This window comes from Poecilia latipinna, unplaced genomic scaffold (assembly GCF_001443285.1).
Source record: "Poecilia latipinna isolate Pla-1442-1.1 unplaced genomic scaffold, P_latipinna-1.0 Scaffold1259, whole genome shotgun sequence".
Lineage (NCBI taxonomy): Eukaryota > Metazoa > Chordata > Actinopteri > Cyprinodontiformes > Poeciliidae > Poecilia > Poecilia latipinna.
In genome coordinates this window covers 1-14,133 of record NW_015113875.1, presented here as the reverse complement: position 1 = coordinate 14,133, position 14,133 = coordinate 1, and the positions used below count along the sequence as shown (strand labels likewise).

General features: G+C 38.3%; 1 protein-coding gene across 1 annotated transcript; it reads left to right on the top strand.

Moving 5' to 3' along the window:
- Window positions 1-5,610: 5,610 nt before the first annotated feature.
- On the top strand, window positions 5,611-13,519 carry LOC106961052 (attractin-like protein 1; the record flags this gene model as incomplete). The annotated part of the gene is made up of 5 exons (XM_015054539.1): window positions 5,611-6,750; window positions 10,834-10,917; window positions 12,796-12,909; window positions 13,094-13,222; window positions 13,311-13,519. Coding segments are annotated over exons 1-5 (787 nt in total), but the record flags the coding sequence as incomplete, so codon positions are not given.
- Between the last annotated feature and the right edge of the window lie 614 nt (window positions 13,520-14,133).

Sequence of the window (14,133 nt, the reverse complement as noted above, 5' to 3'; positions counted from 1 at the left end):
AACTCTGCCATGGATGCAATGTGTGCCCAGTCTCTTTCTTTGAATTATTTTGTGACCTCCTAGATGAATTGTTGATGCACTCTTGAAGTTATTTTGGTAGGCAGCCACTCCTTTGAAGTTTTGCCAATTGTCCTTTTTACGTTAGTTGGAAATAGATCTCACTGTGGTTCAGTGCAGTCACCAAAGAACGCCAAGGAAAGGGTTTTGCAAACTATCCCACACTGTTTCTAGCCTGTTTTTGAATTTCTTTAGATCAAGCTTTGAGATTTCCCTCATGTTGTCAGACAGGCATCTTGGTTCTATGTGTTAGAAGACCTTGATGTGACTTGAACTTGAACTTTCAAAAATTATTTCATGATATAATAAACCCATTTGGCTGATGACATTAAACATTTTGGTGTCCTGAAAAGCATCTGTAAAGGCGCAGATGCTTGTACATAGTTAGTAAAGCAAGTTAAGCTAATTTGTTCAAAAGTTCAACTAACTCAACTTTCCCTTGTTTTTGTTTGCAAAACTGATTTTATTGTTTTAGAAAAAAAAACTAGAAGAAATTGTTTATTCTAAGTGCTTTTAGTGAAAGAAATTGAGCATCTGTTCCATTCCCAAACATATATATTTACCTTTTAAAAAAAAGACTCCAAACTCTTTCCTTGTCTTATACAGAAAAGTAAAGTACCTTCACAATCCAGCACCCCTGTGGGAGAACTGTGACCGGGTGGAGGTATGAGAGGAATGTCAAGCAACAAAACACACTGCAGCGGATGATTAAAACGCATGACATGGATCCCAGTGTTTCCTCTTTTTTTTTTTTTTTTACAAGGCAGTCCGTGTAACCGGTATTTAAGGAGGGAGAGGGCACGTGCACGCCAGTGCACAACATGTGGTTAACTTTTTAATTTTAGCAGCTCAGACAAGGATAATTCCTGTGGTTTGGTCAGAGCTGTGTTTCAAATGATGAACTCACACCCAAAACAAAGGCCACACACAGGTAGATCTGACGATATGATGTAATCTAATGCCGCTTAATGACTCAAGGAGAAGAGGTGTATGAGTTATTTAAAATGAAAATGTTTCTCTTTCTGATGAGGACAGACACACTCAGCTGCTTGAGTTTGGAAACAGATGGTGTACACATGATTCAAGAAATAGAAGACTATCAAAACCTGGATAAAAAGAAGTATATCAACAGATTTAATGTAGCCATAGCTAATAAGCTGTGCAAAGAGATCTTCAGGAAAAAAAAAAAAAGTCTCCAAACTTACAAACCAAATAAACAACATAAAATCCTGCCGATATATTACAAAGACATGAAATGTTGTCTGCTGTCTTTTCTACAAGGCTTTAGTTATGACTGCAGCATATAAGTAAAATGTTCAAGAGGAAGTGGGTGAACAAGAACAGACCATTCAGGAAAGAAGACAGGAAATCATTGGCGAGTGTGCACAAAGACATTACATTTTCAAAACTTTCGCCATCAGCTTACCTGTTAAACCGCAGATGGGAACATAAACACAGACCCATCGATACTATCTTGTGTTTTGCATACCAGCACAGAGTTTGCAGAGTCTCTTTGACTTTCTCCAGTTACTGATTGACAATATGGTATATCATGGGCAGATCGATTGTCCATCAAAGTTAAAGTGACAACAGATAGTTCATATATGAACACATTCAAACTAAATGGCATTTTTAGAATCTCCAGTTAACCCACAAATCATGATTTTGTTGGTTGTGGGAAGAAGCTGTATTACCCTGAAGGTGTAACAGGAAGGTGCTCCAACTTCCTGTTAGAGTCCAGGTTTAGTGATCCTTCTAGAAAGCTCTGTCCATATAATATGCTATCTAACAGTTGGAACCATTGCACACCAGGAAGATCCAAACTGTACATTAAGAATGTGGTGCAAGTGGTAGAGTCTGGACTTTAATGAATCCAACCAATGTTTCTAAGATCTACAAAAGTTAAAAATCATTGCTTTTCTCATTGTACACATCTTAGTAGAAAAAAAATAAATCGATTCCATTAAATTGGGCCTTAGCTTCACTGAGCTTTTACAGCTGTTGAACAGGATAATGGATTCACCTGTGAACTTATTGTTTTATCCTCACAATAAAAAGTGATTTTTAGCTCTACATCATGAGCTATAGTTGCTTAGTTTCATGTTAATGAATGAATGAAGATGCTCACTCTTCTGGAGTTCCTACAAGTATCCCAGTTTATTTAGGGGATGTTTTAATGACAGGTGTCATACTGAAGAGCCTCTGCCTCCAAGATGACGTATGATGTTTTGTGTATGATCTGTACTAATGTAATCATTTGAAAGAAAATTAAAGACGAAAAGGTGAAAACAAAACCCCATCCTTGAAAGATTTGTCAAGTACCTTGGTTAGATATCATCCTGTGACCTGAATATTTCCCAAAACTATTTAATTCAAGCTGGTTCCATCTGGATTTTTCTTTGCAGCTTGAAAATACAGATTATTTTGTCTTTTTATCTGTCCTGGATAAATTGAAGTCCTATCTTTGGGGAGATTTCACCTTTAGTCAGAGAAGGTTGGCAGATGATGTCAAGTTTTTTTACTCCTTGTTCTAAAGGCTTGAGTGAAAGGCAAATGTGAGTCAGGCAGGATGATGGCTCAGCAAGAAGTGAAAACCAGGGTGGTCTGGACTTTCTTGCCTCCGCTCTTTCTTTGTCTGCGAGCCCACTGCTGAAGAACGGTCCTGTTAATCCAGCAGGGGAATTCCTTTTGTGCAGTCCCATGGAGAGCTCTGTCTGGGCTGGAACTTGGACATCTTTTGCGTTCATATTAGGCTGCTTAAGGAAATTTTTGTAAGTGAATTGGGAGTAGGTGAGAAAAAAAGGAGACTGCTAAGTGTTAAGAAACGGCGAAAACAGACAGTTGAGGTGAACAAAGCTGTTGAAGGTGCAGACTCTAGGATCGGACAAAAAGCATTCCTCAGCTGTGAATCAGAGGTGAAAAAGGTCAACTCCGAAATAACACCAATCCCTGTTTAATTTGAGGCTCTCCCCTTTGTTTGCACACATAAGCAAAGACACATAATGGAGCGTCTTACTGCCCTAAACAAAGACTTTCCATCTCTGTTGTCATTACAAATAAATGTAGCCCAAACCATGTGCTTTCATGTGGAAACACACCCTCATCCCCCCAAAAAAAGGAAAAACTCACTGACTCTACAGCACCTTCTTGTACTCCTAAGAACATTTAGACCAAGAATACACAGGGTATACTATCTTTAGATTGGTGAAGTCTACTGTCCTGAACCAGTGCATCCAAAAGTGATGCATGCATCCAGCGGCTGCTGTTTAATTTAGGAAATAAAATAAAAGTGATGCATGTACCTGCACATTCTCCGGTGGTTCAAGATGGGGACTGATTACCTAAAGTGTGATCATATTATTTTTAGTTAAGGTGTGATCTGGTTAACAGCAGGCGCTGTGGAAAACAAACATTGGTTCTTCAGAATTCAAAGTGTTAGGTGAGGTAAGAAAATTCTTGGTCTGGCATCTTCAAATGCTAACTTCTGAAATACCCTGGGAAAAATAACTATTTACATGAATGTATTAAATTTCCTATGATGGAAATATATATAAATTGCCAACTGAAATGTTTGCACTGAGTGAAGCTTCTCGGCAGACTCTTATAGTTTAAGGTAAAATACTTTTACAAAGTTAGGCATCTTTTTTGTTTTCAGAGATCTTATTTAATAGATATAATTACATAGTTATTAAATTAAATAAAATTATATATTTTTTTCGTGTTTTCTTCTAAGGTGGTTTTACTTCATGAAGTGTGAGTGTACCCTTAGTGGCACTGTGCAACATTGCCATCTGCAGGTGGAACAGCTAACGACTCCACATTTTTATTTAATATCACCAGAGAGCAGAACAAGTTGAAAACGAGTTGAGACACGACAAATATAACAACAATCAATGCTTTTCCTATATCTGAGTATTTGATACGACAGAGAAAGAGACAAAGTGATTCAATTCTCCTGTTTGGAAGGAAAAGGCAAATTTAATTGTTTAGCATTAATCAAACAGAATGTAGTTAAAAGAGCTTTAGGTAAATGAAGGAACAGAAACTCAATTTGTGAATGCTGAAAAGTGGTGAATTTGTAAAACTAGTATTAAATCCACTTCCAATATGTTTAAAGTTTTTAGATGGGAGTGGTCTTAAGACAAATCCCTGAGGGATTTCATTGCTACAATAAGTTAGATGACACTATTTATATATATCTATCTTTTTAAAGCTGTGCTTGAAAAAGATAGTTATCAAACCCACCAACAGAATCATTACAGAGCCCAATAAATAATTATATTTTCACTATGAAGCAAAAATAATATTTTTTTTATTATATTCCTCTCTGATAACAATTCTTAGTAATGTTTTTGTTTTATGTGTTATTTTCTACAGTCTTAATGGCCTCAGAAGGCATGAAAAAAAATAACATTTTCAAGTTGGTATTGAAAGGGCGTTAGCCACATACATGTTTATTGTAAAATTTTTACTGAGCAAAAGGAAACTGAAATGCCAGGCATTCAGTTTTAATGATCTTTCAATAAGATTTTTTTCTGTGAATTTTACTGCATGATTCTCACTTGTGTAAAACTAATATCCATGCTGAAAAAAAACCTTCGCAGACCACTCTCTCTGTCTGAATGGAAACTGGTGACTCTTATGAATTTTATTATTTGTAATGCCTTCATCACACAACCACTGTATGTCACAGTGTTTATACTCCTGGAGTTTGCTCTCCGGTGTATGCGTCGGTTCTCTCCAGGGACTCCAGCTTCCTCCCACAGCTCAAAAACATGGCTGTTAACTGTTCTCTCATAAATCGCCTCTAGGTATAAGTGTGTGAATCATTGTTTGTCCTGTGTGTCTCTGTGCACAAGGACACATCTAAAATAATACAACCCTTAGTATGTGCTGCTGCTTGTTTTAGAATTATCTGATCTACCCTGAGTCATCTAAACAGCAAAAAGGATTTGGACATTAGTCAGGAAATCATTTATTAAAGCCACAACTTAAAAATCTTAGGATAGCTTCAACATCAATATTTTTGTTTGTTTTGCTTGTATATTTTTTTCCAGGAATATCTTATAACATCTTATTGGTATAAATCATGGAGTTAGTAACTATTTTAGTAACTTATGCTTTTTTCTTAGTTGTCACATTCTGTTATTACATTGTAAAATCGATGTTAAAACACACTCCTCCCTACCACAAGATAAATGTTTTCTTCTTTCTTATCAGAAGGAAATCAAGCTAAACTGGATTTTTTTTAACATTTTCTGATCACTAAAAATGCAAAACTATTTTATATGTAAACATTTGTTTTTTAAACTAATAATTTTCTTTCTTTTTTTTATCACTGGTTTCTGAAAAGATAATCCAGTTACCAAAACTTTCACAGACCGTCCACATAACCAACTAATAATTATCAGATAATAAACGCTTTTATAAAAATTACCACAAAGGCGAAAGTAGGCATCTATATTTTGGGAAGTCCTTGACCTACATGACTGTTGCATTGGCCAACTGTGTCCGTTTCTGAGCGCTGTCTCTTTAAGTGGGGCTTGTTTGCAGTGCGCATGCGCGTGCTCTGTTTAGTTTTCTCCAACCTGAAGAGCTCTGGCTGCCTAGCTTCGCATCGCTGACTGTTGTTGTGAAGCTTCGAGAGAAATGAGACCTTCCCCCCCCCCCCAGCTGGAATATAAAGGACGTTAATAACAGACGTTAATGTGACAGAAAGCCACGCTTGAGGAAGTCTGGAACCGCAGTGGAAACCGACTGTTTGGGTGAAGAATAGCTAAACTGTTCGCTGAAAATACCCCCTCAGCAGCCGGAGCAGCAGCAGCAGAGGAGCAAGAATAGCCCTCACGGATCCCACATCACAGCACATCCACTGCGGCAACCCTGTTCTCTGACTCTGGCGGCTACAAACGCTTCAACCACTTTTGGGTTTTCTTGTGTGACTATTTGGGTGGAAAAAAAAAAATCTTCGGCGAAAACCCAGTTGCTAGAGGAACTACCCGCTTTTAGTATAGAGGTTTGTTAACGCATTAAAATGGCTGCTGAGACGGTATTTGCGAGAGAATGGTTCTAATTCAACGTATCAAACTGCAAATGAGTTACTCTGGCTAACAAACTGTATTAGTTTGGTCTATGAGAATATACAGCCAACAGCAGCTTTTGATTTAACGTTTATTGTTTCTTTAAATAGGCGCTTCCAAGGGAGAAGTGGTGACGGGAATTCCTCTCAATCCAAGTCTATGCATGCGGTTAACCGAGCAGCTTTAGTAGACACGCATTGCATTTATTTTAGGCCTTTTTAAGTCTTAATCGAGTGTGCCCACCACTCAACGAACATGCAGGACTTCTTTGTTATAGTTGAAGCGTCCTGAGAAGTCGAGGCTTTCTCTCTGAGAAGGCCCCGCTTGGTCGACCTGGAGGGGAGGAAGAAAGAAGAGGAACCATGGAGATTGGAGGAAGATGTAAGACTCGACTTTTTCTATTCGGGCCGAAGCTAGTTTCGAGGAGCGATCCGAGGGGAATCCACAAATATCTGGTGGTGTATGCTTTGTTTTCCTTCGTGCTGTTAACGCACGCCTCCCCGGCGAAATCCTGTGACAAGAGCTGTAACTCGGGGAAATGCATCAACGGATCCTGCGTCTGCGAGCGAGGATGGGTCGGAGATCAATGCCAGCACTGCCAGGGGAGGTTCAAGTAAGTGGCCGAAATTCCTTTCCCGATGCCGGGCTCTGAGTAATTTCTCTAGGAATGATCGGAGGCAGGGATCAGTAGGTGAGCAGCATCCAGCGGCTGCTGTTTAATTTAGGAAATCGGTGGCAGTGAAAGTCATCAGGAGACAGGAACAACAGTGGGTCCTGCTTGTGCAAATGAGCAAAAACACTCCTGCTGACTCACTGCGCAACAGGATGAGTCCTGGTCAAAACCCGTAATTGTGGGGAAAGTTAGCAGACCTGCAAACGCATCCCACAGTATTAACACAAACACTTTCAAAACCGGCATGATGTACTGTACTATCTTTTACCTAGCGGGTTCATACTTCTTTTTTTTATTTTTTAGCAAACCTCCTGACTGAGCAACTGTAAAACTTATTTCCATATTGTTATTGAGCCTACAGCACAACGTTATCCAGAGTCCAACACAATAATTTTGGCAGCTACACACAAACATAGCAGGCTCTGAGGGTGATCTACAAAACACAGCAGCTTATCTTTTTAATTCGGCCCCCAAGCTTCAGGGTATTACATTGGGACTTTAAGAGATAAATCAACACAAGATACGGAATAATTGTAAATTACAGTTGAAACCAGACGTTTAAATACACTGAATAATAAGACACACATTTTCCCATGGTCTAAATTTAAATCAGACCAAACTTCTCTTGTGTGATTAATACCAAAATGATTTATAGTCACTAAATGGCTCCGAGAAGTTGTAAGAGATTTATTTATTAACATCTTAAAAATCCGAGGTTTATCAATTAGTATCATGTTTTCTGCTCAAGTAGGAAATCAGAAAGTATTTAAAATATGAAGTGATGAAGCAGCCTTCATTCTTTTGACTCTATTTGGATCTTTAATACTTTAGCTAATTTCTATGCAGGCTTCACACCTGTATAATATTTAGTAGTGTTGTGTTTAATCTGTATTATTTGGGTCAAGCCTTTCGGGTCTCTTTCCAAAAGCTTCTCACAATACTTTGCTGGAGTTCTGGCCCATTCCTCTTTACAGAACTGGAGGAAATGAGTCAAGTTTGGAGGCCGCCTCACCAACACGTCTTTTCAGATCTACCCACAACTTCCCTTAGAAATGACCTTATTAGTAAATAGTGTTCAAAGATGTGTTGCTTGGCATAAGTATAAATTAGAGCTGCACAATGTCACCTTCAACATTTCAATATTAATGTTTGCAATTGAGTGCCATGTAATTATGTATCAAGTTTTAAGAACTTTTAGATTAGGGTGGGGAAATAGTAATGATGTAAAATTAGACAAAAAGAATCGTGGATGATTTTCCTGATGCAATCGTTGTATAAATGGTGGGAGAATCTGACTGTGCAAAAACTATTTGTTGAGTTATCAAGCAATAAAGACACTTAAAAATACAGTTTTTCTTTAGAAATTCTGCTTGGTCTGAATCATTTTTTCTAAAACCGTTAAAAAGAAATGGAGTAAAGGAGTCTGTAAAGTCATAAGTCGCTTCAAAGCAACGGGTTTTAGTGTGTTGTTGAATTGTTTATGTCAGAAGGTTGCATTTGACATTAGGTTTGGAAACTATGCTACGGCTAAGAGAAACACGGTGTTAAGCTAGAACAAACTGAACTTAGGCACTTGTGCATATAAAGCATGTTTTGTCACATTCAGGGTTTTCATTTTTAGAGGAAGTGACTTTTTTCAGCAGTCTATGTGGACATTCACCATTGTGTAATAATTTGTGCTGCCTATTTTTTATTTTTTTTTGCACTGTTCAGTATAGTAACTATCTATTTGTCCACATACCTATCAAGTCATTTGTCACTGCTTCCTTATATTATTATGTTTATCCATCCATGCATTCATACATATGTCCATGCATTAATCATCCATCTGGTTGTCAATTCATTCACCTTCTGTCTTGCAGAAATATCTCCCATAATTACATAATAAACATTTGCATTATGTTTTCAAAAAAAAAAAAAAAGCTAAAATGACTCTGGACCTCTAGAAAGTTCTGTAAAGAAAAGCGTAAAATCCTGCTATCAAAAGATGTAAGTTAGATAAAGCGTACCTTATTCCACATCAAATCTATTCTCTTGATTTAATGTTTGGAGGTCTGTGTCATAAGATCTTCCAAATAAAAGATCTTTGTCTCTTCTGGGCATCGCAGCACATATTCTAAACCAATAACACTTTCCTATGCACTGACTTATTGACTCAAAGTTGCAAATAGATTTTCAATGAAATCCCCAAACATATAAATCAGTTTGGCTTTGTGACAAGAGTGAGCACCCAGTGGCTTTGAGGAAACATCTGTAATCCACTTAAATTTCCATAAACCTCTCCACTCTCGCAGCAGTGCTTTTATTGGATGAATTCTCAAAAGGCAGGAATATGTGTCATTTGGTGGCGATGCAAGACAAAACAGATCGGGTAGATATAATAAAATCTAAGGATGCAATGGCAGAATTAATGACTGCTAGCTTGGTAATGCTGTTGGATGGCCTTTCATTAGCCGCTCTCAGTGGCGCAGATGTAACTCGATCTCTATAAATAGCGTTGTACTTAATGTGGTTACAGGTTTTTGTTGCTGGTTGTCATCAGACATGTTGTTGGAGTAACAACATGCAAAACACAAGACACTTTTGAACAGTGATGTTCTGTAACATGTGGCATGACCATAACTGTGTGGAAACTTTGTTTTGATTCATGTTTATGTGTGTGTGGTGTCGCAGTTCTGTAAACCACATGAGACTCCCAAACGGATTGTGTTTCTCACTGTAGCTTCAGGTGCAACATGAAAGATTAACCCTTTTTTTTTTTTTGGACAATTAAACATCCTGTTGTCTTTTCTCTTGCTGCATGTTTAATTCATAAGATCTCATCTCCATTGCTTAGTGGGAAGGAGCCGGAGTAAAAATCTTTTTCTTTTTAAGGAATATAGTGCAAGGATCTTGGAAAAAGAATTGATGTCCCGTGGACTTTTTATGGTTTTGTCAAATAAAATCTTTGACGGACTCGGAGTAAAGTCGCAGTTCCTCCACTTTTACGTGTTTTTCAGACTTTGTAAAACAATAATCTTCAGTATGTTGTGTTGGTTTGCTACATAAAATACAAAGAAAATGCACAGAATTTTTCAGTTCCTAACATAGAAGAATTTGAAATAGTTTTCCAAGGTGCTGTTTTTTTCCCACCAGCTTCAAACTACTTTAAATCGGAGAGTTTAAAACTCTCCGAGGGTCTAATAGTGCAGCAGTCAGTGTTTATTTATCTATCTATCTATCTATTTATCTATTTATCTATTTATCTTATCTTATCTTATCTTATCTTATCTTATCTTATCTTATCTATCAAGCATGCTGTGCTTTTGTGATGCATTTGCTTCCAAACATCAGAGAGGAAAATCATTTTCGGGCTCCTTTCTTACAGAAGGTGTCTAATTATTCGCCCTCTGTCGTTTTGAAACATGGCGGTGGGCGGTCATTTAAAGGCATTTTTCTAAGGATGAAAGGACCTTTTTCTAAAGACTAAATGGTATCTTTTGGTTGCTTGGGCCTCTTCCTGTGCTCGCTGGGCTTCTTCAATGCTGACTGTTTAATCTGCAGAACTAAAGGCACACTGTGAAGTTATAATTTAGGCTTTTTGGGCAATTTAGTTTTTGGGAAAATTCTGTTTTGGTTTAGTATTTAAAAAAAGAGAGCTGTGATTGTAATTTCTATGCCTTTTAATCAGTTTATGGAGCTGAATGGGTTGTAAAGAAACGCAGTTCTTTTAACCTACGTACTCAGAAAGCATTTGGATGTGTGTGGGCCCACAGCAGAGACCCCTCCCATCTGGGCAGAGAGGCGTCATCACAGGGACGGGGGGAGGTGATCATAAACAGAACTCATGTTTTGATGTTCGGTCACCCTTCCCTCTGAGGGGAGAAAACCATAACAACAAAATCTGATCATAGCTGAATCACCACATCCTCTCACCGGGAGGATGAAGCGTTTACATTGTTTTATTAATATGTTTTCCACTCTGTGCATACCAATCCACTGAAACAATTTCTTTTTAATGTTGTTTTGTTTTTCGTTTTCCAGATTGACAGAACCTTCAGGCTACCTCACCGACGGGCCCTTCAACTACAAGTTCAAAACAAAGTGCACCTGGCTCATTGAGGCCAAGTGAGTCCTTCATTCGATTATTACGCAGAAGCTGAACAGTCGCAGCAAAATTAAGAATTTATTGATATTTACCTCGACAGTAAAAAGGCTTCAGGACAATTTGTCCCTGTGCTGCAGTCATTTTTATTACTCAGCTGCTGCCATTTTATCCCAAGTTAATCCCAACTGGTAAACAAGCAAACCATGTGGTTAAAAACGTATTTAATCAGTGTTTTAGTTTGTATAAAAAGGCTCAATACTTCCTGTTGTTCCACTCATTGTGGAACAAAACGGTAGTCAACTTGTATGAAATATTATCAAAGGGCCTGATCAAGCAAAAATACTTGCGATCAAACCCTGTAGATATTATTAGTCATTTATATTCACATGTTCTTGCAATAGGCAGAGTGTACGTGTTGATTGTTGGAAAGTTTCCTGTTTAGACCCATTTGTGCTCAAGCGTTAACTTCCTGTGAGGTGCTACTTCAATATTTCCACATAGCGTTCTTTCCTTATGATGGCATCTGTTTTATGAAGTGCACAATTTCTCCTGCAGTAAAGCAGCGCCACAACATGATGCTGCCACCCCTATGCTGCACAGTTTTGATGATTTTCCCAGTCTCAAACTTTCACTCCAGATGTAACGTTGGTTATTGTGACCAAACAGTTCCACTTTAGTTTCATCAGACAACAGGACATGCATCCAGAAACGAAGGTCTTTGTCCCTGTGTGCATTTGGAAAATGGAGTCTGGGTTTTTTATGTTTCTTTTGGAATAATGGCTTCCTCCTTGCTGAGTGGCCTTTCAGTACTGGACACATTCCACTGTGGATAATGACACAGTCTTACTAGCTTCAGCCAGCCAGCATTTTCACAAAGCCTTCGGCTTTTTTCTGGAATTGATTTTCACATTTCAGACTAAAACGAATCGTGTCTGGGAAACGGGAACCCATCTCCTTCCTGAGCAGTATGATGGTTGGACATTCCCATCATGTCTGTACTTGCATGTAATTCTTTGTACAGATAAACGTGACACATTCAACCATATGATTTTTTTCCCCAAGATTGATCCGGATTTATAGGGCTTCACAGTTCTTTTTCTGACTTTGTCATGGCATCAAACAAGAAAGCAAAGAGTTCCAGGTGCGATCTTAAAATATGTGGCTCCAATCAACATTTTCTGATGGTCTTTGGTTAAATTGAAGCAAAGTTACAAAGAATCCTCAAAACCTCCTGTGGGAGATGGCTTCTTTTTTGTGTGGAGTGATGTGGGCACAAATGTGGAGCGCCCACTTAACTTTAGTCATCCTTTACAAAACGGCATAATATAAAACTTAACAGAACATGCAAACGTTTCTGTATGATTGTGTTTCTGCTACTCTTTCACAAACAATAGTTGTCATGAAGGATTAAGACCCTCTATATGCCAATTCTAACCACCATTTAGAATCATTTTTTTTAAACAAGAAATGTAATTAGCCAAAGTTAGTTTGCTATTTTCAGGTCCAGTTGGTTTTGGGATGTTTCTCTGGTCTAAAAGCATTGTTAGACCAAAACAAAATAGTTCATTCATATTTACTTTTTAAATTAATTACAAAGCTGTTTTCTTTCATACAGAACTCAAATTGCTGAGTGTAGCCACTTGATGCTTTTTTTTTTTAAAAACAGACGCAAATAAAAACTACTTCAGTAGTTGAATGTTCTGTGAATTTAAACATTATATTTTTTTGTAGCTGTTGCTGATTTCTGGTGCATGACATGACTTTTAAAGTTATAGTTTTTTAATTCTATTGTTTTTATTTGCATCTTTTTCTGCATGTTCCTTCCCCAATTAAGCTGTAAACGTTATTCCAACTCTCTCTTATCAGACAGAAACACTTGAATTTTTTTTTTCTTTCAGCCCTAATGCGGTTCTGCGGTTAAGATTCAACCACTTTGCCACAGAGTGCAGCTGGGACCACATGTACGTCTATGACGGGGACTCTGTTTATGCTCCTCTGGTTGCTGTTTTCAGGTGAGAAACTCCAGATTGATCAGTCGATATGCACACATCTAAACTTTGAAGTTAGAAAAAAAACATGAAACCACTTTCTATGCCACTAGTTTGAAGTTTTTCTATTTCAGATTGAACATTTTTTGTAACATTTCTTCAGAAGTATTTAAAAATGCTAAATGGGTTTATGCCTATATTTCCACAGTGGCCTGATCGTACCAGAGACGCGAGGTAATGAGACGGTTCCTGAAGTTGAGACGACTTCAGGCTACGCACTGCTACACTTTTTCAGCGACGCTGCCTACAATCTGACAGGATTTAACATACTCTACTCGTAAGTATTTGATGCTAAGCATGTAAGTTGTATTTCAGCTGATAATTACTTGAACCATTCTTTTCTACTCATTTATTTTTATTTCCAGGATAAACTCTTGTCCCAATAACTGCTCCGGTCATGGGAAGTGCACGCCGGGGAACTCGGCCGCCAGCAGAGTGTACTGTGAATGTGACAAGTACTGGAAGGGCGAGGCGTGCGACATCCCCTACTGCAGGAACAACTGCGGGAGCCCCGACCACGGCTACTGCGACCTCACCGGCGAGAAGCTGTGTGTCTGCAACGACAGCTGGCAAGGTGAGAGCCGAGGGGGCAGGGGAAAATGATGACGCTTATAAGTCAAAGTGACTTCTGCAAGTGGGTGGGCTGTGAATGCTGATATAGGCCGGTATGGATTTTCACTGTATGTTAACCTTGAGGAAAAATACCGAGGTTTCACAGTATTTACAAAAAAAGTAGGACGTTTTCTTATTGCTTACATTTAGAATAAAATCTGCTGTTATTCGTGCTATCTTGATTACCACGTTTCTAATGAGGTTTCCTCTAAAATCAGGGTCTTTTTATACAGAGTACAAAATTATGACTTTGTTTAAAAATGATCCAGATCTTCAGGCATCAGCAAAATATTGCTGAAACCTTGTGATAACTCCACTCTTGTGAAATGTGGGCAGAATTTTTCTGCACCATATGCTAAATTGTTGGTGATGTCATGAGCAGTGTGATACCAGGCAAAGCAGGAACAGCTGTGTTGTGCTATGACACAATGTAACGCTGATTGCTATCATGTTGATAAGCCCTTTGACTGCGCCTTATTATATTTTTCCAGCTGGAAGAAGGCAAAAGCTTTTGCATGATGGAACTTGACAGTAATTCAGCATGCCCTTCACTAACACACACTGATGTTTGGCAAC